Here is a 26,510-nt window from a genome sequence, read left to right on the forward strand (position 1 = left end):
CCCATACAAGAAAAGCCTGCTCAGGCGCTGATAAGTTTTACACTTGGAGACCCAATTATTAAATTCTTCCCTTTTCTGGGATAGGTGTTAATCATAGTTGTGGCCCATATAAAAAGCAATTGCAAACTTCCTAGTCACACCAAGCTGAATTTTCCGCTAGCTAAGCCAGTGGGAATATGGGCGCTACTGAGATCAACAACTCATAACAATGAGTACCAATTAAAAAATCTTTTAATATAAAAAGGATAAATATCCACACATATAGACATAAATATACTGATACCCCTTTCCCACTGCAGCTCTTAAACGGTAAATTGCCATTTTTTTTTTTAGCCTTTTTAAACGGGTAGAGCTGCAGTGGGAAAGCTCCAAGTTGCTTTACCCGTTTAACAAATACCGGTATTTATTAAACGAGTAAAAAGCAGTGTCCTACACATTTGAAGAGCCGTATTTTTGGCAGTGAGGGTCTATTTCTATGGCTTGAAACGTGTTCCTTGGGGGTTAAATGGGTTGAATGTGTGAATGGTATTACAGGTTGAGTATCCCGTATCCAAAATGCTCGGGACCAGGAGAATTTTGGATAACGGATTATTCCGTATTTCGGAATATTTTAATATTTCAATGATGTATTTTGAAGTATCTTGCATGTATGCTATATAAACACATAAAATACACACAAATATATTTTATTACCACATAAAATACACACAAATATATTTTATTACCACATAAAATACACACAAATATATTTTATTTGTTCAAAAAACAAGGTTTCAAAACATGAAACAAAATGTGTACTATCTCAGATATTGAATTTGAATGCCAAGCAATCATTTTCTTGCACATATATAGTGCCAGTTACATGTCACCAGTAGTGCCGATACAAATGTCCCCAGTGAGTTTTTAGCAAAAAAAATATTTTTTTTTCACTTTCTGGAATGTATGGTTTTCGGAATAATTCGGATAACGGATACTCGGATACGGGATACTCAACCTGTATATGCTATTTAAAACGGTTTTCACCTGCAATGTGAAAGGGGTTTGAAAGGGTTAGGGGCTCAGACCTGTTTTAAATACCATTTTGAAATACAGGATCTTAAACATTTAGGTAATGTGAAAGTAGCATTAGACATGAATGACAACATCAACACAAACACAATTAATGTTATTTAGCTTAAGTAAGAAGGCCACCTTAATATTGCATATAGCAAGGAGAAATTATTCATTTTAGTGTGTTTATGTTGATGTTGTCATTCATTTCTAAGTTTATGCACCTACTGGGTTACCTGGAAAACGTGACCTGTTGAGGGTACATGAGGACCGAGGTTGAGAACCACTGGCCTAGTGCACATTTTCTCAGACTTGTTCCTCAGGACCATGTTTTGTAGGTATGCTCACAAAAACAAATGTGAAATACCATATATACTCGAGTATAAGCCTACTTTTTCAGAACATTTTTTATGCTGAAAAAGCCCCCCTCGGCTTATACTCGAGTGAGGGTCCCACTTGAGTCAATACGTTTTCCCAGTTTTTTGTTGTAAAATTAGGTGCCTCGGCTTATAATCGGGTCGACTTTTATACTCGAGTATATACGGTAATTAGCTCCACCTGTCAATCTTTTCAAATGTCAGTGAAATAGGTGTGCGCTATAAGAAACTATAAATAAATAATCTGTTTGATTTTAACAAATGTATCCAAACAATCGTTTTGGACGGTTTCCAGCATTTGGGAGTTTATTGTTCCATACTTTACCAGACTTTTTTGTTCCCATTATACATATTGGACAGACAAATCTCGGTACTTGCTTCCTAGCACAGCGCCCATTGCATCGCATACCATAAGGCATACGATGGTATGCAATTTTAAATTGGTCGGACACCGGGTAACAGGACCCGGGTTATTATTTTTTTTTGCCCTTTTACACCAAGGCCCAGACTGGACTGGTAATAATCCGGGCCATGGCTCTGGTGTAAAAGGGGTATTAGAGATTTCATGGTAGCCATTAAAATGCCCTCGCCTTGTAGTGTTTTTTTCAGGGACCTAAATATGGAGACACTCGAAAGACGAGGAGGAAGGGGAGGAGTGAGGTTATATACCAACAGGTGGGTGGTCCATTGAAAAACATCCTGTCTAAACTAAAGGAAAGAGAGTGTATCCCAATGTTATGGCTGCCATGGGATCTCTAAGAATATTAATAATAATAATAATTAATAATGATGATATTTATATAGCACATTTCTCCCAATAGGACTCAAAGTGCTTTACCATTGTCTTTACAGCTCAAAATACAAAACAAGCTTAACAGTGGATGTCAGTGAATTGCTTGAGTAAATAAGTATGTCTTTAGTCTATTTTTAAAGGATTCTACAGTGGGGGCTTCTCGCACTGTGCGAGGAAGAGCGTTCCATAAGGTTGGAGCAACGAAGTTGAAAGCTCGACCCCCAGATGAATTCAGGGAGATTCTGAGTACTGTTAGTAGTCCTTCTTCAATGGGTCGTAGTAATTGAGTAGGACAGTAGGGAATCAGAAGCTGCTGCACGTACCTTGGGCCTTGGTGATGTAGGGCCTTGAAAGTGAGTAAGCCAATCTTGAAAATGATTCGCCATTTTACAGGTAGCCAGTGAAGGGAGTAGAGAATGAGTTATGTGGCAGGAGCGGGGCTGGTTAGTTAATAGTCTGGCAGCTGCATTTTGTACCAGCTGCAAGCGGTGCAGTTCTTTTTGCTGGGAGACCCAGGTAGAGGGCATTGCAGTAGTCTAGTCATGATGATATAAATGCATGTATGACTTTAGGCAGGTCTTCTGAGGGAATTAAGGGCCTTATTCTAGTTCACTCTTTTTGACAAAATCATTCTTAGATGGATAAAACTATGTGCACTGCAGGGGGGCAGATGTAAAATGTGCAGAGATAATAAGATGTGGGTGAGTTATTTTGTTTCTGTGCAGGGTAAATACTGGCTGCTTTATTTTTACACTGCAATATAGATCTCACTTTGAAGTAAAACCCCACCCAAATCTAATTCTCTCTGCACAAGTAACATCTGCCCCACCTGCAGTGCACATGGTTTTGTCCATCTAAGAAGGAATTTGTCAGAGTGAACTAGAATAACCCACTAAGTGCTTGATTCTGGCTATGAATGAGGATTTGATTGTGGCTGACACCTGGGGGGAAATTTACTTAGATGTGTATTCTACTTCACATGTGATGTTGCTATGGGCAACCAATCAGATCCTTTCTACTATCTTCTAGAGGGTGCTAAATAAATAAGTAGATTCCAATTGGTTGCCCATAACAACATCCCATGTGAAGTAGACTACACATCTTAGTAAATTTCCCCCCTGATGTTTTAGTGTCAGGTCACTATCCAGGACAACACCAAGATTCCGCACATGATCAGAGTTTTTTTAGTTCTGTGCCCCCCAGCTTAAGACCTGTCAGTTGGCTATGCTGCCGTCTTGTCCTGTGATTTATCATCAGGACTTCTGTTTTATCTGGGTTCAGTCTCAGCCAACTGGCACTCATCCACTCCTGGAGCTCAGCTAGGCAGCCATTTAAGGTTGTTATTGTGTTGTATTGTGCCAAAGGACCGGTACAGTTGTGAATCATCTCCATAGAATAGAATCCACTTTATTGGCCATGTAGGCTTGCGCACACTAGGATTTTTTTGTGGATTACAGTGCAGCATCAAGCAGGGATAAAAGGGAGGGGGGGGGGGAGGGGAGACATTACATATATTACATAAAGACCTTACATGCATTCCATTTCTTGCTACGACTATAGTGGTCAGGTCGCCAAGTAGGGACACGTTGTTTGGCTGTTGATATTGGGATTGCATTCGCTTTGATTGGATTGTTCAGGTGATGGACGGCTAATGGAAAGAAGCTTCTTGCGGATCTGGACGTTTTGACGGGGATGGACCTGAACCGTCTTCCGGATGGTAGGATGTCAAACAGGTTGTGACCGGGATGCAGCTTGTCCTTCGCGATCTTCTCAAAGCGTTTCCTTACCCTGGATGAGAACAGATCCCTGATAGGGGGGAGGTTGGTCCCTATGATCCTTTCTGCAGTCTTCACTACCCTCTGCAGTTTTTGTTTGTCGTTCTCGCTTGCGCCACTGTACCAGATTGTGATCAAGGAACATAAGACAGACTCCACGATAGCGATGTAGAATACGCACAGCAGCTCCTGTGGGATGTTGAATTTCCTGAGTTGCCTCAGGAAGAACAGGCGCTGTTGGGCCTTTTTGATGTTTGTGGTTATGTTTAATCCCCATCTTAGGTTGCTGGACATGGTTGTCCCTAGGAATCTGAAGGATTCAACACGCGACACCACTGTGATGGCTATTGTTAGCGGGACTAGTGCATTTGGTTTTTCCTGTAGTCGACCACCATCTCAACTGTTTTGGTGGGGGTTAGATCGAGGTTGTTGCTGCTGCACCACTGTGTCCGCTTCTCCACTACATGCATGCCTGTACACGGTCTCGTCACCATCCTTGATTAGGCCGATGATAGCAGTGGTAGACCAGGCCATGACGTCTGATTTTGTCACCCAGTTGAAGTATGTATACTGCAAAAAGCATGTGAGATAGTATAGAACCCTGTGGGACACCACAAGACAACGGCACTGGTGGCGAAGAGTATACTCCCGATGAAACTCTCTGTGACCTGCCAGCGAGAAATGATTTGAACCAGCTAAGGACTGTGCCACCCAGACAACAGAAATTCTTCAGGCGCTCAATTGGTCAATGGTGTCAAATGCTGCAGAGAAGTCCAGAAGGATTAGGATTGAACAGTGTCCTCTATCCCTTGCATTTAGAAGATCACTGAGCACACAAACCAGAGCTGTTTCTGTGCTATGTCTTCTCCTGAATCCTTGCTGGAATGGATCATAGATGTCATGGGTTGACAGGTGGGTCTCTAGTTGAGTTGCAACTACTTTCTCAATAACCTTTCCTAGAAAAGGAAGATTTGATACTGGCCTGTAGTTGGTCATGCAGTCAGGGTCTAAATTAGATTTTTTAAGAAATGGCCTGACTATTGCTTCCTTTAGTGGTTCGGGAAAAACGCCTGTCTGTAAAGAGCATTGAACTTTTTTTGCGAATGCACCATACACCTTAAAAGAAGCTTGGATGGGACAGGGTCCAGGTCACAGGAGGAGGGATGCAACAGTCGGGAAATTCCAGCAATGTATTGTACATCCACTTGGTCAAAGATGTCCCATCAAGGCAGGTGTCATACACTGGCAGTCTTGGTATGTTGGTACTCTGAAGAAGAAATGAAACTATCGGTGAGTATAATTGGCTGGTTTCTAATGCCCCTTTCAGACCGCACATATTATCCGGTAAATTGCTGTTTTTTTATCGTTTCAAAACTGTAATATGTGCAGTCTGAAAGGTCCAGAGTGAATTTACCGCTTTAAAATAACTGTTATTTTAAAACGGTAAAAAAGCAGGGTCCTACCCGTTTCAGTCCTGTCTGAAATGGTACCCAGGCAGCAGTGAGCACTATTGGTCCCCAACGCCATGCATATTGCGGTCGGCTCATTAAATATGCACAGTGCTGACTCAGAGGGGACCAGCTAATGCTCAGTGTACCCTGCACCAGAGAGAGACTTCAGAGGGTGGAGGGCACAGCAGCACAGAACTGTAAGTCACTGCACCAGGACCCCCCCAGCAGTGTCCCCATTCTCCTCTGCTGGCATGACAAGGTGTGTGCTGGAGAAAAGATGTTCCCTCTGACATATGGGGTGAAACCCCCAGGGAACATACAGTGCATGCATGTACTAATACAGCTGTATTTTGGCCTGTGTGTGCAACTGTTCTATGCAGTGTGGTGTGCATGAAGCAATAATGTGTCGGCTAAGGGTTTGGTCCTGGCTACACTGTTCTGTCATACCGCTTTCAGACCGCACTCCGAACACGGCATATTGCCGTGTTCGCGGGGCCTAAACAAGGGTGAAGGTGCGGTATGAAAGCGCCACACTCAGAAAACCCGTGTTGAGCAACACGGCTTTTCAACCCTGGTAATTACCAGGGTTGAACACGGCTCTAACACGTGTTTGCGTGCGGTCAGAAAGGCCCCGACACGTGTCATCCGACACTACTGTTTATGAAATGCCGCTATTGGTGGATTCCTGTGAGGTCAGCAGTCTGACCCCGGAAACCAACAAGCAGCACGCTGGAGCTGCGGACCACGGGACACAGGCACCATCCCAGCCTGCGCTCCACACTTCTTCAGCCTGCAATCCACATTTTTGGAAGCCTATTGCTCCACGCTTGGACAGGCTGCAATACACACTTGTCCAGTGTGTATTCCACACTTCTACAGCCTGCAATCTAGTGTGTATTCCACACAGCCTGCTTTACAGCAATATGTCCTCTCTCTGGACAGATGAGGAGGTGAGGGAATTGCTCAACATAAGGGGTGACGAGGAGATCCGCAGACAGATCACCGGAACCGTAAAGGACGCTGTGGTCTACAAAAATATTGCGATGGTATTGGCATCCCGTGGCTACAAAAGGACACAGCACTTTTATTTCCTTTGTGACATCATCATTGTGAGCCAAAAAAAAGTCAATTTTTAATGACACACATAGGTTTTGCAGGCCGGACACGGGTTCAGTGTGTAAGCACCAATCGTAAGAAAACCCGGGTTGAAGTGCAGTGTGAAAGGGGTGTTTTAAGAGTCTGACACGGCTCTTCACAAGGACAAACCCGTGTTCAAAATGCAGGGTTTGACACGGGTTTGCGGTCTGAAAGTAGTATCACTGATCCAGGGAGCTAGACATTGTTACATTGCTTGGGAAAATAAGAGATGAGTATACAGATTGTGATGCTGCTTTCACACCACAAACCTGGTTTAGACCAGGTATTTACATGCGATGTGAAAGGGGTTAAACTTTCTCTGACCCGTTTTAAATACCTGGTCTAAGCAGGTTTTGCGGTGTGAAAGCAGCATAAGTGAACCCCAAACTTACACAGAGTAGTGTAAATGCATCAATTATGTGCAAATATAATTTTTATTCAGTTAAGATACAATACATGGACAATAGTGTTTGGCCAAGGCTGTTATTGAATTCAGGTGTTTTAAAAAGACCCATTGCTACAGGTGTATTAAATCAAGCCCCTAGCAAATGCAGTCTACATTTGCAAACATTTGTGCTAAAAAATAATAATAAAAAACTAACCATTCTGAATAGCTCAGTGACTTCAAGTCTGGTATTGTGATAGTGTGCCACCTTTGCAGTAAGGTTCTTGACATTTCATCCCTGTTGTATATTTCACGGTCAACTGTAAGAGATATTCGAAAGTGGAAGCATTTGTAAAAACAGCAACTCAGCCACGCGGAAGACCACATAAAATCACAGAGCTGGGTCAACAACTGCTAAGGTGCATTGAGTGTATAGGTGCAATACGTGCATACACACTGGGCGTTTTTTACCCAGTGTGTATGCACAGCGATGATGGGAAAAATCGCTTGGCTGAAAATTGCTCAGTTCATACACACTGAGCAATTTTCACCAATCTAAGTGATTTTCCCAGGGTTGACGCTGTTTACTGCTGTCGACCCCATCGCTCATCTGTTGGTAATACCAGCACATGAGCGGCGGTGCGTGGGTTGTACACACTCGGTGACTTTTTAGGTGAAAGCAGTTGAAACTGCAAAACTGAGCTACTTTCAGCTCAATATCGCCCAGTGTGTATGGCCCTTTAGTCGCCAATGTTCTACTGATTACATAGATTTTTGAAAGTTAACTGGAAGTAATAAAAGTACAAAAACTGTGCTAATGGAATATTTTTCCATGGCCGAGTAGCTGTTTGCAAGGCACACATCACCAAGTTCAATGCCAAGTGTCGGATGGAGTGATGTAAAGCAAAACAAGTTTTGTGAAAATGGGATAATGGTATGTGTTTATTTTCTATCCAGGATTTGTGCTGTGCTCCCGCTCTAGTGAAGGGCAATCTTAATGCTTCAGCAGACCAAGACATTTTGAATAATGTTCTGCTTCCAATGTTGTGGCACCAGTTTGGGGAAGGCTGTTTTTTATTCCAACAGGGCACTTCCCCAGTGCACCAAACAAGGACTGTAAAGGCATAAGGCCTGATATAATGAAGTGCGAGTCCAGTGGTCATGTGGGATGCATGCTTTATGCAGAGGTTTATTTAAAAGGCATAGTTTTTCCTTGACTGCCCCATTAAACAATCCTTTAATTTCAGCCAATATCTGACATGGCTCGCACCTTACGTCCGGCTCAATGTGGAAGAACTTTATTTTCCTGCACAAAGCTATGACTTCTAACCCCATTGAGGAGCTTTGGGATGAACTAAAACGGAGGAGAAGGCCTGGCTTGCAATCTCTAACACCAGTGCCCAATCTCATAAATGCATCAGCTACACTCCAAAATATTATGGAAAGACTTCCAAGAATAGTGGAAGCTGTTTTAGTTACAAAAGGGGGACCAACTCAACTATCAACTGTAGTTATCATAATGCTTAACCAGAGTTACATATACAGAGGGTAATGTTCACGCTACTTCGAACTGTGGGCAGGGCACTAGCCAACAAGTGATGATCTTCTGTGCATGCCTTAGGCGCCCAGTTGCTGGTGGAGGAGACCTGTCCTCATACCACACCTCTTTTTTTATCTCCCCAAGTTCAACCTGTGGAGACCTGAGCCTGAGTACTGAAGAGGGCAAGCTGCTTCAGTGGGGAGCCGCCATAAACACACACACACTAGCAGAAATAAACAGGAGGCATTCATCCAGTTCCTGCACCATAGAAAGCTGATAAAAGAGGACTAATGTTGCGCTTGTCTTTTTGGTGAAATCCTTTAAAAATATATATATATATATATATATATATATATATATTTGTACACTTATTCTTAATGTGGAAGTCTCTTTCAACTCTTAACTGGAGGTGGGAATTCAATTGTTTTGCACTTCTGCAAAAGTGAGCACAGCACAGATATTTCTGTTTGAGAAGTACCAATGTAAGAACAGAGCTTTCTTGGAACATCATATGGCATGACATTAAATCTATGCATTTTAAAAAAAGGTAAATATTTGGAGAGGGGGGGATAGTTGGCATCCCGGCATTCAGGATGCTGATAGATGGAAGACTGGCACAGGAATCCTGACGTGCACTTCTGTGATTTGCTTTAGTGAATGTGTGCACTTTAGACACAGATCTCTGATCACACTTTGTACCTCAATGTTTGATTACAGTATGTTTTCATTACAACTGATGTTGGGACAGTATGACTGGCATGAGGAGCAGTCTAATGGCTTTGAAGGGAAGCAGTGGTCTACCTACTTTGGCTTGGTGGGAATTTAATAGAGAAAATAACACACATGAGAACCACTCTAATATTACATCATTCATAACCTCCTATAATATACATATAGTATGGACATCAGCATCATACCATATGTATATCACAGTCACCTAGATGTGTTGCAAATGATGTCATATCTGCAGTTCCTAATATTACCAACATATCTCACATGAATATCATAAGTAAAGGTGCCCATACATGGTACAAATATTGTATACAATATCGCATTGCATCAGTTTTGCAATGCAATGAGATGAGATCTAGTACAGAAAGTATGTGCAGCACATACTTTTTGAGCTGTGCGATGAGATGTGTGACAGGAGTGCTCATCTCATTGCACCCAGCAATTGTACCGGGTATGGGCATCATAAATGTATGACAACCACCAATGTTGATATTCGATTGTATTAATATTTGTACTGCAGCATTAATGTTTGCCCCATTATCAAACTCTGCAGTGAAACTCCATTAAGAAAACAAGCTATCAAATTCAATATCAGGCCATAATATGTTAACCCCTTCACACAGAAAAGCAAATTACCTGGTTTAACATTTCTACCAAGTAATTTGCCTTTCAACACCGGTCATTTTTGGTGTGAAAGGGTCAACCTGGGTCGTAAACGAGCAAAGCAGGGTTGGAGACACTGGAATTGCCAAGCAAACATTTGTATTCATCATAATGACCTGTAAGGTTTACCTTCGGAAATGTAATCTTTTTTACACAACATTTTTTGATACTTGTTTCCTAGCACGGCGCCCATTGCATCGCATACCATAAGGCATACGATGGTATGCGATGCGTTCCGATGTTAGCCAATGTTATACAATTTTAAATTGTACACCATCAAATTGTATGGCATATACAATGGTATACGATTTTAAATTGTGTAAGCACCCTAATGGGAAGGGACACTGGGTCCGACTTCTGCCTCCCACAAGTCGGACCTGTGTATGGGGGCCATTAGAAAGGTAGATTGAATTAAAATGTTGCTATAATATTCCCAATGTGTACAGAGAGAGAATGAACATTGTTATGCTCCATGTGACTGGAAGAGAAGAGGGAGACCTTTTTAGATACTCCTTTCTCCATCCAATTTTAGAGTGGGGTGGCCTAGAGTAAATTTCAGCGGTAAAGTTTGTGGAATTTACCCTTTGCAGGGCCTGAACATACTTTCTAATGGGCTGTACACACGGTGAGATATTGGCTAATGGACAATTTTGACTAAGCAATTTTAGCTGGATGCACTGGAGATTTTGACTAAGCGATTTTGTCTCCGTAATGATAGTCTATGATCTAATCAAAACTGCCTTTCCTGCACAGTCAATCTGTCTCTTTCAATGGTCCTGGTGACACAGCTCACATTGGGATGTAGGAGGGTCCGTAAGAGCCAGGCGCCTATCCTAAAGCTTTTCAGAGGGGTAGGCTCCTCCCCCTGCATCCCAGACTGTTCAGTTTGTGTTAGGTGCCCCCCGGAGTGGATGCTATTCTAAAGGGCTGCTGGGGCAGCCGAAGGTTTAGAGATAGTTGTTTTTTATTTTATTAACTTTCACACTTAGCTAGGCAGGCACAGTGTGAGGATTCTCATTGAATCCTCACACTGACAGCACAAAAGGAGCTGACAGAAGCGTGTCCTGTCAGCTCACTGCGCACAGGTCTGTCTGGTCTCCCTGTGCGGTGCTGACAGTTTTTATTAAGAAACTGCCTGGGCTCCGGGGCGCTCTGAAACCGGCTCCACGCTAGGTGGGGATTATGGGGGACAGGCGCTCCGTGATGGTGGCAGCCATTTTCTGAGGAGCTTACAAGCTGAGCTCCTTTACCAGAGGACAGCAGTGTGTTACAGGCGTGTTCCAAGTGGTCCCCAGGCGAGGGGGAGACACTGGGAACTAGGAAATATAGTGGGAGCGGCTGACGGGGTGGTTGGCACCAAAAGCTACGGACCCCGCAGCAGAGGGGACTTGGTCTCTTCCCTCACTCTGTTTGGTGCCGTTCGGAGGATGCTTGCTGCGGAGCTGAACTGGCTGGATTCTGGCAGTGTGTGTGGATTTCCTGGGCATCGCTTTCCCCACCTCTTCGGAAGAGGCTTCAGACAGATAAGTGGCTCTGTATATAAAGCCTGTTACATTGTGCACTGTGTCAAATTCTTGGCATCATGTCTGAGAAGCAGTCTGTAGCTCTGGGGGAGGGAGCCCTTATTACATTGAGCGCATGTAGTGTTTGTACACTAAAATTTGCCCCTGAACAGATGGCCAAGGTGGGATTGTTCCTTGCTTGCACTGGTGTGAGACCCATGGGCATTGAACCCCAGAGGGTAGAGCAACCAGAGCCTGCGTGGGCCAGTGCCCTGGGCAGGTCTGTTAATGCCTTAGTGCAATTGTTAGACAGGCAGAGTGATATTATGGTGTCTTCCCCAAAACCTATGTCATCCTCTCAGCAGTCTTCAGGCTCCTTGCCTCTGACCCAAGCAGATCCTGGACTCTTGCAGGTTATGCAGGACACTGCGAAGGGGATTAGCAGATTTAATGATTTGCTGGATAGATTTGATTGTGATACTGTGGGGACCCCTAAAAGGTCTTATTCGGTACCCTTGCTTGCTGTTGAGAATGTACATCAGACATTCCCTGGGATCAGGGTGATGATTCTGAGGATGCCTCGGCCCCTGGGGTGGAGGATTTGATTGCTGCTGTTAAGCAGGCTTTAAATTTGTCCAAGGAGGATAAGACTCCTGTCAAAGGGGTGTTTAAACGGCAGCGTAGAGAGGCTGTTACCTTCCCTGCAGATGAAGGTTTACAGGATATTTTGGAAGGGGCTTGGAAAATGCCCGATAAGAGACTTCAGATGCCAAAGAGATTTTTGAGTCTATATCCTATGCCTGAGGCACATGCAAACCTCTGGGAGAAAGTGCCTGTAGTGTATGCTTCTGTAGCAAGGCTTTGAAAAGCTACTGTGCTACCAGTCCAAGGGGTTGTGGCCTTTAAAGACTCCGTGGACAAGAAACTTGAAGGAAACCTCAAAGCCATATTTGAGAGGGTGGGGTTTACACTGCGGCCCCTTATCGCGTCAGCCTGGGTCTCTAAGGCTATGATTGTTTGGGCTAGCAATTTGTGCACTATCTTGCATGCTGATCCAGATTTGTTGCTGCTGGCTGAAAAGTTGAAGGCAGCTGTTGAATATGTGCTCGAGGCAGAGGAGGAAGCTAATGCCAGGAGAATCCTGTGGCTCAAGGCCTGGGAGGCGGATAATGAATCAAAAAAGGCCTAAGAGGTGTTGGCCTAAACAAGCTTCCAGGTTTTTGGCCTTCCTTTCGGCCCTCCCCTAGAGGGGGTGCGTCCTTTAGAGGACAATCATTCAGGGGTAAATTCCAGTAATCTAAGGGTAAGGCCCCAAAGTCTAAATTTGGTTCTTTCCACAAGAAGCCGAGCACCAAAGGTGACGGGAAGCCCTCGGCATGACTGCATGGGGAGTCCCCCGTCTGTGATAAAAGTGGGGGGTCGTCTGCTATGGTTCCGGGAAACTTGGGCATTGTTGATTTGGGATCCTTGGGTGTTGGACATTGTATCCCAGGGATACAAGATTCCTTTCAAAGGTCTTCCTCCGAGAAGATTTTTACCCACACCACTACCAAAGGAGTCTCGGCTCCGTTCTGCTCTTTTTGGGGGCGGCACAGTCCCTTCTAGTAAAAGGAGTGGTGATTCCGGTCCCTCGGGCAGAATGGAAGAAAGGCTTATATTAAACTCTGTTTTTAGTGCCCAAGCCGGACGGTACCTTCAGACCGATTTTAAACGTAAAATTTTTAAATCTCCATCTGTGGGTAGACCATTTCTGGGGTCACCGAATCCCTCGGTCTGGAGGTGTTTAAAGTTGCTGGGCAAAATGGTGGCGACTTTTGAGACGCTACAGTTTGCCAGGTTCCATTCCTGGGTCTTCCAATGGAACATTCTGACATCGTGGTCGGGGAACACGCAGACCATGAAGTCAGAGAGGATAGAACTGACTCTAGAAACCTGGTCTTCCCTGAAATGGTGGATGGATGTGGATTCCCTTTAGTGGGGTCGGTCTCTGCAGTCTTGGGACTGGCTGGTAGTCACTACCGACGCCAGTCTCAGGGGCTGGGGGGCAGTAGTCCTGGACTTAAGGCTTCAGGGCCTGTGGACTACGGAGGAGTCAGTCTTACCGATTAAACATTCTGGAACTGTGGGCTGTGTGGATGGCGCTATCCCTAGCAGAAGACAAACTGCAGGGTCTCCCCTTGCGGATTCAGTCGGATCTTCTTGTGGGTGGAGCAGAAAGTTCCAGCGATATTCATCCCCGTGGGTGAAGAACGTCGAGGCCGACTTCCTGAGCAGGGAGGAGCTGCTCAAAGGGGAATGGAGTCTGAACCCACAGATATTCCAGCAGATTACCGTGCACTGGGGGACCCCGGAGGTGGACCCCGGAGGTGGACCTTATGGCGTCCAGGTTCAACCATCAAGTTCCCAGGTTCTATGCCAGGACAAGGGATCACTTGGCAGAGGCGGTGGATGCAATGACTGTTCCCTGGGTGGGGAGTCTAGCGTATATTTTCCCTCCATTTCCTATGCTTGCAAGAGTTCTGAAAATAATCAAATCCCAAGGAATTCCGGTGATTCTGGTACTCGAATGTTCAGAGATTCAGTGGACTCGTGGCGCCTGCCTCAAGTGCCAGATCTGCTAGATTTAGCTCGGCTAAATTTGACGGCTTGGATATTGAAACCGCCATCTTAAAAAACCAAGGGTTTCTCAGAGGCTGTGGTGAATACTATGATCAAGGCCAGGAAGCCGGTATCTTCTGCTACTATAGAGTCTGGAAGGTGTGAGAGACAGAAATCTCATACGTACAGGTTCCGACTTTCTAAGTTGCTTGAATTCCTGCAGGATGGGTTTTCTTCTGGCCTCAGTCTTCAATCGCTCAAAGTACAGATATCAGCTCTGTCAATATATTTTCAGAAGAAGATAGTGATTCTTCCGGAGGTGCAGACCTTCCTTCAGGGGGTTTCCAGGTTAAAACCACCATACAAGCAACCAGTGGCACCCTGGGATTTGTCTCTGGTGCTGGAGTGTCTCTAAAAGTCGCCTTTTGAGCCGTTAAGGTCGGCTGACCTTAAGTTTCTTACAAGGAAATTAGTGTTCTTATTGGCTTTTTCCTCTGCAAAGAGGGTTTCGGAGTTGGGAGCATTGTCCTGTAAGCCTCCTTTCCTTATTTTTCATGACGATAGGGCTGTTCTTCAAACAGTCCCACCATTTTTGCCAAAAGTAGTTTCTGCTTTTCATTTAAACCAGGAGATAGTTCTGCCTGTGTTTCAACCCCCAGAGGGTTCTAGGAAAAGGGACAAATTGCGGAATTTGGATGTAGAGCGCATTTATGTGGACAGGGTGAAAGGTGTCAGGAAGACAGATACCTTATTAGTCTTGTATGATGTGCACAAGATTGGTGTGCCTGCTTCTAAGCAGACAATTGCTAGGTGGTTGCGTTCAGTCATTGCTTTTGCATATACTAAGGTTGGTAGGCCTGTTCTGGCCAGTATTAACGCGCATACCACCAGGTCTGTCGCTACCTCTTGGGTGGTTCGCCATGGGGCTACAGCTGAGCAAGTATGCAGAGCCGCCACTTGGTCATCTGTTCACACTTTTGCCAAATTGTACAGCATGGGTCCTCAAACTGCGGCCCTCCAGATGTTGTGAAACTACAAATCCCAGCATTCCTTGCCACCGTTTTATCACTCCCTTATAGCAAAACTGTGGCAAGGCATGCTGGGATTTGTAGTTTTACCACATCTGGAGGGCTGCAGTTTGAGGACCCATGTTCTACAGGTTCCATGAGTTTGCGTTGGAGGACGCATCGTTCGGGCGAGCAGTGATGAGAGCTGCAGACCAGAGCGTACCCTCCCAAAGAACCGGCTCTTGAACGTCCTAATGTGAGCTATGTCACCAGGACCATTGAAAGAGAAAAAGGGATTTTTGTAAGAACTTACCGTTCAAATCCCTTTCTCTGATATGGTCCTGGTGACACAGCGATCCCTCCCTTACAATCAGTAAGTATGCCAGTGTTCATGATGGTTCATGTTCTAATGGTTGAAAATTTTTGGAAGTTGTGCATATAATATGTTCAGGCATTTGTACTGAGTTAATGTATTCCAGTGGCTTTACAAGTTGAACTGAAGAGTCTGGGATGCAGGGGGAGGAGCCTACCCCTCTGAAAAGCTTTAGGATAGGTGCCTGGCTCCTACGGACCCTCCTACATCCCAATATGAGCTGTGTCACCAGGACCATATCAGAGAAAGGAATTTGAATCCTAAGTTCTTACAAAAATCCCTTTATGCTAAGCAATCTCTGCTAGACCATATTGTCTAAAAGCAAGAGAAAAATAGAAAGATTTTGGCTAACCTTCAAGGAGATTTTGACTACCTAATCAAAATCTGTTAAAATCTCTCCGTGTGTACACACTTTAAGTGAATAGGGTTAATCTACTGTCTATTTTAAAAGTTTCTGTAACTAGTTGAGACCAGTATGTGATTTGATAAATTATGGTGCAACATAAGCAGTCATTCCTGTTTATGGAACACAAAGCTAAAGTGGCTGATGTTATTCCAAGCGTGTCTGTGATTATGGTTAGTTAAATGAGGAATACCCTGTAATATTTATCCAATTTTTTTCTACTTCTAGGTTCAGAGGGGTGATAAAATGGAGAACTGTTACATTAATCCAACAGATTTATCTGATGAGATCCTGCTACAAATATTGCGTTACATCCCGAGTACAGATCTAATTCTAAGTGTCAAGAAGACTTGTCGCAAACTTGCAAATCTTTGCCTTGACAAGACCCTTACCCATAGAGTATTTCTTCATAAAGAATACAAGGTAGGTACTTTAAATATTATAATTCCCTTTACAAAATGTAGTGATAATCTCTTTGTGGAACATGCACTATTAAAGTGTTAACATGTTCTATAGCAGATGCCATTAGGACTGTAGAAAGTTCTCAGGACCTTCTACTCGCAGTCCTACATTCCTACATATTTTACTGTGTTTACTTACTTTAAAACTGTATTTGTTAAATATAATTCAATTATTACAGGATACAAACACATCTATCCTTTTTATCAATAAATAATTTAACACTTTATTTTATGATTCTGGGCATTTAAAAAATAATAATTTGCTGCATAATTTAAATTATATTTATTTCTCTATCATTCATATGGGATACTGGGTCTCAATATGATGGGAAATAGAGGGTCCTCCACAAGAGACAGGCACATATAACTTTCGTCAGAATGGGTGTACTGGCTTCTCCCCTCTTTGCCCCCACCCAGAATCCAGTTTAGAAATATGTGCCCTCAGTAGAGGATGCACACTTCTGGAGCTCCACATAGGTAATCTTCAGTTTACTTTTATTTTATTATTTGGGGTTTGCGGTTTGAACTAAACAGCATTACTGCTTCATGGGAAACCAGGGGTAGGGTCCGTCACCGCCTCTTCAGGTACTGAGCTGTTCCCTGCGGCAGGACCACTGTCCTGTGGGTGCTTGTCACCGCAGGCATTGTGCTGCAGTGAGCACACCCCCAGCATGCCGCACACCGCTGGCACTAGTCCGAAGACATCTGTAGTGGGACCCCTTAGAGGGGGCCCCCAGTTCATTGTGCGATGGTGGTGTCCCTGTACAGGAACCGCGCAGCCTCACGCTCATACTGGATGTTACTGTACTGCCACTGGGCCACCAGGGCATATTACACTGAAAAAACGCCAGTATAAAGATAAGTAAAAGCTCCAGCGCCATTACTGGGGTTGGGGCTTGCTCAGAGCTGGAGCACAGCTCTGTGGGCACGTTTTTCCTTTTTCCTACTTCGCCCTGCATGCTGTAATTGCCAGTACTCCGCACAAGGCACTCCTCAATGGTGTGGTTGATGAAGGGAACCCTTAGCAGCAGAGACAGCAAGTGGAAAGCGCTAAGTAAAGCTCATTGAGTGTTTTAGCCCTGTTTACACAAAAACACACACACTCGGCTCAGCTCTTGATCACTCCCAAACTGTATGTTTGAGTGAGGAAATAGTCAAAAATAGATTACAGAACCTAAATACTAACAAATCTTCTGGCCATGGGATACTAAAAGAATTGTGTTCTGTCATAGCACTACCATTATATCTGATATTCGGGGAATCAATAAACTCGGGGACGGTACCAAGGGACTGGCGCATAGCTAACATAGTACCAATATGGGAGAAAGGTAGCAAAACTAACCCTGAAAATTATAGGCCGGTCAGCCTTACATCCATTGTGGGGAAAATATTAGAAGGAATAGTAAGAGATAGTATCCAACATTTTAGAACAGGAGAAAGTGTTAAGTAAGGCTCAGCATGGGTTCGTCAAATAGATCATGTCAGACTAATTTAATTCTCTTCTATGAGGAAGTCCAGTAGGGGGCTGGACTTCAGGGAAATCTGTTGATGTAATTCTGCTTGGTTTCGCTAAAGCATTTGACATGGTGCCTCATAAAAGGGGATAAAATTTGTAATTGGATTAAAAACTGGATTGCACACTCGAGGACAGGGAGTGGTGGTAAATGGCATACATTCCAGCTGGGGTAAGGTCCAAAGTGGAGTCCCGCAAGGTTCAATATTGGGACCCACCTTGTTCAATATATTTATTAATGATATTGAAAGTGACATAGTGAGTAAAATTGCAATATTTGCGGATGACACGAAATAGAGTAAGGAAATTAACTCAGGAGAGGATGTGGAAACACTACAAAGTGACTTACATAAACTGGAAAGGTGGAAAATGCAGTTTAACGTTGATAAATGTTAAGTAATTCTTTATGGCAGGGGTGGGGAACCTTTTTTGTGCCAAGGGCCATTTGTTTGGGGAAAAAACCTTCAGGGGCCAAATGTAAAAATTTCTCTTACAAATTGTCCTGCTGCAGCCTTCCCACTCTCCGGCGGCTGCCGCTGAATATGGCTGCCAGTCTCTGGCTGCTGTTGATTTAAGAGGAATCTTGCGAAAACTACCGACCTCTTGCGAGAATTCCCCTGTACTTGACTCCCGGCAAAGCCACTGGGCAAGTGGGCGGCCACTCAGAACGGCTACCGGGACTGAGGTTCCCCACCCCTGCTTTATGGGAACAAAAATGAAAAAGCTACTTCTAGGCTAAATGGAGTTTTATAGGGAATTCTACTGTAGAGAAGGACTTGGGGGTCATCATAGATGAAAAATTGGGTAATAGTGCACACTGCTCAAGTGTGCAGCAGCAAAAGCAAACTGGACACTTTCATGCAATAAAAGGGGAATGGATTCAAGGGATGACAATGTGCTAGTGCCTCTTTACAAGGCATTGGTGAGATCACACTTGGAATATTATGTTCTGTTCTGGGCACCGCTCCTTAAAAAGGACATAAATGAATTGGAACAGGTACAGAGAATGGCGACTAAGCTAGTAAAAGGTCTTGAATCACTAGAATACAAAGATAGGTTAACCAGGCTGAATATGTTTTCACTGGAGAAACGGAGGTTGAGAGGTGATATGATTAGTATGTTCAAATACAGGATTGGGAATCGTATGGAACTGGGAGATGATTTGTTCACTTACAGGCCTATATTTAGGACACGCGGGCATGTACTTAGGCTCGAGGAAAATAAATTCCATACTGAATTAAGAAAAGGATTTTTCACCATTAGAGCAGTAACATTCTGGAACTCATTGCCGGTGGGGGTGATTACAGCAACTACTGTTAATGAATGAATTTAAATCAAAACGATGCATTTTTGGCCAATAAGGTGATCCTATAGATATGACTTACTCAAGTCAATAGTTACAAGTTAGATAAGTTGAACTTGATGGACTAACGTCTTTTTTCAGCCTTAATTACTATGTTAAACACAAACACATATATTTTATACTTGATAACTCAGGTTAAGGGTGTACTTGAGTTTCTGAGTCCTAATGCCATGTGCTTGTTCAGCAATTTACACACATATATACTAGTTATAGATAACTTCACAGTTTTTCTATACACTCTCACACTGGCCCTTATTCTGATTGTCAGACGGCTGCGTGTTCAGTTGGACGGCCGGTGTATTGTGTTTGCGCAGAGGTGTTTCTGAGCATGTGCGAACGCCGTGCACGTCTGAATACGGCGTGAATTCCGTACAGAAAACGATCAGTCGAAACAATCCAAATGGGATGGAGAGGGGCGTAAAGGGCTGTTTGGGCTCATTATCATATGCGTAAGCCCCGCGTTTCATCGGCTTTCCCAGATGGGGTAGTTGTTCACATGAAACATCCATTCGCGGTCCGTTCGCTCTGTGTCTTACCACATTCGGACAGTGTGAGAGATCCGTACGGTAGGCGGGGCTAAGAACAATCTGTGGTCGTCTGAAAATACGCATCCGTCCGAGCCAACTAGAAAAAAGGCCACTGTGCATTTTACTTGTGTGTGTGTGTGTGTGTGTGTGTGTGTGTGTGTGTGTGTGTGTGTGTGAAAAATAACCTGTATGATTTGCATGCAAAATTCTCCCCTGCATCTACCTCACAGGTCACTTGTGAGCAGTGCATATCACCACAACTCAGTGGTGTGTCCCCACAACTCAGAGGTGTGTCACAAGGGGAGTCTCATGAGTTTGCTTGGGCCAGCAGCAATTAGGTCTATGCTTGAGAATGTGTCTTCCCAGTTTGCTTCTAATACTCAGCAGACCAAAAAGGAGCAGCAGGATTTATCCATCCTGTCTTCTAGAGTGGATATCCTTACTCCCATACCAGGGCAATCGCACAAACACCATTACCCCTTACTCGGATAAGGAGGTTTTGGAAGAGGGGGAGGAGGAGCAGGAGCCCTTACAAGGGTCTCCGTCACTGTTGAAAAAGGTCAGAGCCTTTAATCATGGCTATCAGAGAGATGTTAGACATTCCTCTGGCTGATCCCGTGGATGGGGATCCCTTTTTATCTACCGTCCAATGGGATACTGGGTTGAATACTATGGGGATAGAGATGCTCCGCAGGAGAGACAGGCACATTAAAGCTTTTAGTGTGGGTGCACTGGCTCCTCCCCTCTATCTCCCTCCACTAGTCAGTTTAGAAAAATGTGCCTCAGGAGAGGCAGTGCTTTCTGGATGCTCCAGAGTTTTTCTTCAAATTTTATTTAGTTTGTTCTTTCTGGGCGCTGCTTTGACCAAGCAGCTGTCCTACGTCATGGGTGTCAGGGGTAGGGTCAGTTCCCGGCCTCTTAAGGTGCAGAGCTGACCCTGCTGCAGGACATCTGTCCTGTGTGGGGCTTGTTACTGCACAGCATTGCGCTGTAGTGAGCAAGCTCCCCAGCTGCCGAACACCTCTGACTGGTCTGAAGACGTCTGTGGTGAGTAAAGGTTGGGGGTCCCACAAGGGGACACCCTAACCGTTTTGTGTGGCAAGATGGCGGCGGCAGTAGTGGCGGCCCTCATGCAGGGACTGCGCGACCCCCGCTCATCACACTGGCATAGGGTGATGCCGCTGGACCACCTATGGTGTTTTTTATTATATGTGAAAAGCACCTTATATGCCAGTTTAAACACGCTAGAAGAGCCAGCTCCGTTTAAGGGGGCGGGGCTTCCCTCAGAGCGGGACCAGGCTCTGCTGGTCCCGCTGCTTCTTCACGCATCCAGAGGTCGCCATTACAGCTCCTCAACGGCGTTGTGGATTTGATCCTTTGCAGCAGCGGCAGAGACAGCAAGTTATAACAGCGCAGCAGCGTTGCCTAGCTGTGTTATATTACACTGTGTATGCCAATATCACTGTGTCCTTTGTGCGTTACCAGCTCACTCAAATCTGTGAGCTAAGGTTTAGGATGTACTGGTCCCCTCATATTGCTCTGAGTCTACCCCACTGGCTAGTTAAGCACTTGTACACACACCATAGTCTCTAACATAGAGGTGATTACACTTCATATTGTGTAGAGTTACAGTTTATTCAAGTGTGTGTGTGTGTGTGTGTGTGTGTGTCTGCGCTACTGGGGTTTTTTTCTGTTGCTTCATCATGGTGAAAAAGTTAACATGCATGGTGTGCAGCACAAAGTTTATACCAGCTTCACAGTCACAGGTTACCTGTGAGCCGTGTATGCTACCACAGCCTAGTGGTGTGACCTCTCTGGTCAGTGGGGTACCCCCACAACTTGTGGATGGGTCGCAGGCAGACAGTCAGGAGCCTGGTTGGGCCAGCAGCATTAAAACGCTAATGGACTATTTTTCTTCCCAGTTATCTGCAAATACACAGCAGACGCAGAGGGTGCAAAGGGAATTAGCCATATTGTCTGCCAGGGTTGATATTCTCACCCCTCCTCCTGCTCCGCCTCAAAAGCAGCCTGCTACTGCAATGGGCCCTGACACAGATGATGATGAGGACATCCTTGAAGAAGGAGAGGAGGCCAATGAACAGGAAACTGTTCAGGAGCTGTCTTCAGCTCATGGGTCTGAGGCATTAACTAAGGCCATTATGGAAGTGTTAGAGCTTCCTATGGAGGAACCCTCTGAAGGGGATTCTTTCTTCATGACCCAGAAGAAACAGCCGGTGTATTTCCCTGAATTAGAGAGTGCTTTTAAAAGTGCTTGACAGAACCCTGAAAAGAGGTTCCAGCTCTCAAAGAGGTTTGCAAATGCGTACCCCTTTGATCCTGTTGGTAGGAAGAAGTGGGAGGAACCGCCAGTAGTGGATTCCTCTGTTTCCCACCTTTCAAAGAAGGTGCTGTTACACGTTCCTGGGGTTTCTACACTCAAGGATGGTGCAAATAGGAGACTTGAAGCAACGCTGAAGTCTATGTACACGGCCAGTGGGGCTTTCCAACGCCCGGTTTTGGCCAGTTGTTGGATGGCTAAGGCCATTTATACTTGGTCCAAGCAGATCCAAGAGGGTTTGGTGGGGGACATGTCTGTGGCTCAGGTGAAAATCTGCATCATAATCAGGACACGACACGGGTGCTTTGTGAGGCACAGAAGGAATTGGGCGCTATAAACGCACGGAATTCCGCAATGGCCGTGTCTGATCGGTGGGCACTGTGGTTGCGCCAGTGGGTGGCTGATGTGGATTCTAAAAAGAGTGTTGAAAGCATCCCTTTCACGGGGGAAAGGCTCTTTGGTAGTGAGCTTGACGACTGGATTTCAAAGGCTACGGCAGGTAAATCCACCTTCCTCCCGTCAGCACCCACTGTTGTAAAGCGCCCTTTCACTTGTCCCTCCCAGCAGTCCTTTCGCGGGTCCAAGTTACGCCCAATGGCCAGAGGTGCCTCGAATGCTAGCCGAGACACAAGAGGCAAATTCAGGAAGCCAAACCCCTCAGGTCATCAGGACCGTTCCAACTGCCCCGCATGTCTTTACCAAGCTCATGGCAGAAATGATGTTTCTTCTCAGGCTCCAAAGGGTCAATGTGATACCCTACCTGGACGACCTGTTGATTGTCCGGATCGGAGGAGGCCCTGAGAAGTGCACTCAATCTGACGATGCAGGTACTGAGGGACCATGGGTGGATTTTAAATATTCCAAAATCCTTGTTGATCCCGAGCCGGAGAATGGTATTCCTGGGTATGACATGGTGGAGCAGAAAGTATTCCTGCCGGTCGAAAAGGCTACTGCAATACAAGAGTTGGTAAGAGAGGTACTAACAAACCCTCGGGTCTCGGTGCACCTCTGCCTCAGGCTGTTGGGCAAAATGGTTGCCATCCAGTATGCCCGGTTCCACTCCAGGACCTTTCAGCTGGATATCCTCACAAAGTGGTCAGGATACCCCCTGCAAATGCACAGGAGGATTTGCCTGTCAATGCAGACCAATCTCTTCCTGCAGTGGTGGCTCGATTCGCCAAATCTCTTGGCAGGTCGCTGTTTCCAGATCCAGGACTGGCTTCTGCTAACCACGGATGCCAGTCTCAGAGGTTGGGGTGCCGTGATACAGGGAGTCCTTCTACAAGGCTGTTGTTCTCCACTGGAATCCATGCTGCATATAAACAACCTGGAGTTGAGGGCAGTCTACTACGCCCTGTTACAGGCGGAGCCGATGCTGCAGGGCAGGGCAGTGCAAGTCCAGTCCGACAATGCAACTACAGTTGCTTATATCAACCGCCAAGGAGGGACGAGGAGCATGACTTGTATGAGGGAAACCAACAAGATATTCTCCTGGGCAGAATGCCATGTGAAGGCCCTGTCGGCAATTTTTATACCGGGAGTCGACGACTGGGAGGCGGATTTCCTCAGTCGTCACGATCTCCACCCCAGGGAGTGGGAACTTCACCCTCAGGTGTTCCAGGACATCGTGGATCTTTGGGGGCTCCCTCAGATCGACCTCTTGGCCTCACGGTTGAATCGCAAGGTGGACAGGTACTGTGCACGGATCAGGGATCCAGGGGCGGTAGCAGTGGATGCCCTGACTTGGACATGGGATTTCCAGTTGGTGTACCTGTTCCCACCACTCCCGGTACTGGCGCGGGTGCTAAAAAGGATTCGGCACCAGAGAGCAGAAGCCATCCTAGTGGCACCAGACTGGCCTCGAAGGGCCTGGTACGGGGACATTCAGGCCATGCAGGTAGAAGACCTGTGGCGTCTTCCTCAAAGAAAAGATCTTCTCCTCCAGGGACCGTTCGTCTTTCACGACTTACCGCGGCTGCGTTTAATGGCCTGGAGGTTGAGCGGCAGATATTAGGCCACAAGGGCCTACATCCCTCGGTCATTACCACCATGACGCGTGCCAGGAAACCAGTCACGGCTTCTCACTATCATGTTATATGGAAGAAATACATAGTCTGGTGTGAAAGAAATACCTTGCCACAAGCTGTATTTCGTGTTAACAATCTGTTAAGATTTCTGCAAGCCGGCTTGGAGCTGGGCCTCCGGTTGGGTTCCTTGAAGGTCCAGATCTCAGCTCTATCTGTATTTTTTCAAAATAAACTGTCGGTTTTGCCTGAGGTCCAAACCATTCTGCAAGGGGTGCTGAGGATTCAGCCTCCTTTTGTGCCACCCACCGCGCCTTGGGACCTGGATGTAGTTCTTACCTTTCTCAAGTCTTCTTGGTTCATTCCTTTGGAACAATCTGAGTTGAAACCTCTTACTTGGAAGACTGTGGTCCTGCTGGCGTTGACTTCAGCCAGGCGAGTGTCTGAGCTTGGGGCATTATCCTGTAAAAGCCCTTACCTGGTGTTCCATGAGGATAGGGCGGAGCTCAGGACTAGGCCGCAGTTCCTGCCGAAGGTTTTATCGGCATTCCACCTCAACCAACCTATTGTTGTTCCTTCCAGCATGGTACATCCGAAGATACCTCTCTCTTTGGATGTGGTACATACCCTCAAAGTGTATGTTAAGCGCACAGCTAGAATCCGGAAAACGGATAGTCTATTCGTGTTGTACGATGCGCAAAAGAAGGTCTCTCCTGCTTCTACAAGGAACATAGCACGTTGGATTCGGTGCACGATACAACAGTCCTATGCATCGGCTGGTTTGTCCCTTCCTCCGTCGCTAATGGCCCATTCCACCAGATCTGTGGGGACTTCTTGGGTTGCTGCCCGAGGGGTCTCGGCCCTGCAGCTGTGCAGGGCCGCAACTTGGTCAGGGAATAACACATTTGTCAAGTTCTACAGATTTGACACTCTGGCCAGGGAGGATTCCCAGTTTGGACAAGCGATTCTGCAGCAGATTCTGCACGTTCCCGCCTGTTCTGGTAGCTTTGGGACCTCCCCATAGTATTCAACCCAGTATCCCATTGGACGGTAGAGAAAATAGGATTTTTGGTACCTACCGGTAAATCCTTTTCTCGTAGTCCCATATGGGATACTGGGAGCCCGCCTCTGTGCTGCATTTCTGCTGTAAGACACTGTTCCTTATGCTGGCCACACATCAGACCAACTTCTGACCAACTTTTTTAAAACCCTTCAAACCTCCAACCATCCAACTTGACAGTCCAACTAAAACAGTTCCCCACACATCTAACCAACTTTTCTTCCAACCAGTAAACTTTTTTTTTTTTTTTTTAGTTCAGCCAACTTCTGTCCAACTTCTGATGTCACAGAAGTAGGCGGGCAGTGCCTGCCTGTTTTGAGGGTTTTTTTTTTTATAACAAATGTCTGTTTAGTTCAGTGAACTGGAGCCTTTCTTCCAAGCAAATGTCTTTTTGGCTGTTAACTTTAGTTCCAAACATGGTTGGGCTGCCTTGGCAAGATTTTTCTTGTAGATCCACAAATAAGAGCGTGCCATGGTACCTGTAATGATTATTTTTTTATTTTTTTTGTGAGAGGTGCAGGGGCAACATAGGGACAGAGAGGTGCAGGAAAGGAGGGAGTGAGGTAACAGAGGGGTGGAAGAAGAGGTGCAGAAGTGATCAGAGAGGTTCAAGGTGTGAACGAAGAGGTAAAGGGAGTGTGTGTGTGTGTGTGTGCGTGTGTGTGTGTGTGTGTGTGTGCAATGGCAGTGCCCGTTCCAAATAAACTGAATTCTGCATGATCATTTTAAAAAGCAATTTATGCTGAATCTGGGAAGACTGCTCTTTTTTCTGCAGCCTTCAACACCACTATAAGAGAACATTGTATTTGTTTGTTGGTACATTGACAAATCTACACTTTTACTATGTATCGTTGTGTAAACATTGTTGCAATTATGTGAATGGAAGGTAATTGGAATCTCACTGCAGCTAAAAGCCATTCATTATTTAGATTTGTGTTGTTGTTGTTTTTTTTGAGTGAACCACGTCTGCTTGCTATGCTCGGCACACTAGTCTATTCTACCTCCACGCCCTAGTGGTTGGTAGGGCATGAAATACAGCCTGTCAGCACATGTTGGCTCACAAAAAAACCATGAAAAAATCATGTCAACTTTTGTCTGTCGACCTTGACAATGTCGAAATAATGCATTTGCCAATCTTATGACCTTGTTGACCTTAGGCATGTCGACCTACAGTAAGGCTTGTCGACCTGCAGTGGTTGACCCAATGAATGTCGACCTTAATTAGGTCAACCAAAGACCATGTCCCATCTATCTATATTTGTCTCTCTACATTATCTATACATCTAATCTATCTACAGTATCTATGTATCTAATCAATGTCTCTCTCTCTCTCTATCTCTCTCCAGCATCTATACATCTTATCTCTCTACAGTATCTATGTATCTTATCGGAACTTATATGTTAGTTGGGCACCCACTATAGTTAGTACGCTCATACC

General features: G+C 45.3%; 1 protein-coding gene across 2 annotated transcripts in view; it reads left to right on the forward strand.

Moving 5' to 3' along the window:
* The window catches only part of FBXL18 (F-box and leucine rich repeat protein 18), an 87,043-nt gene that overhangs the window by 6,080 nt on the left and 54,453 nt on the right, over positions 1–26,510 (forward strand). For both annotated transcript variants that reach the window (XM_083153572.1, XM_083153571.1), the window contains exon 2: positions 16,015–16,209. Coding sequence is in view for 1 of the 2 variants with exons in the window: in XM_083153571.1 (XP_083009697.1) it covers positions 16,015–16,209 (195 nt within the window). In the remaining variant the exon portion in view is untranslated. The remainder of the gene's footprint in view (positions 1–16,014; positions 16,210–26,510) is intronic.

This window comes from Crinia signifera, chromosome 7 (assembly GCF_055691185.1).
Source record: "Crinia signifera chromosome 7, ASM5569118v1, whole genome shotgun sequence".
In the NCBI taxonomy this organism is placed as follows: Eukaryota; Metazoa; Chordata; class Amphibia; order Anura; family Myobatrachidae; genus Crinia; species Crinia signifera.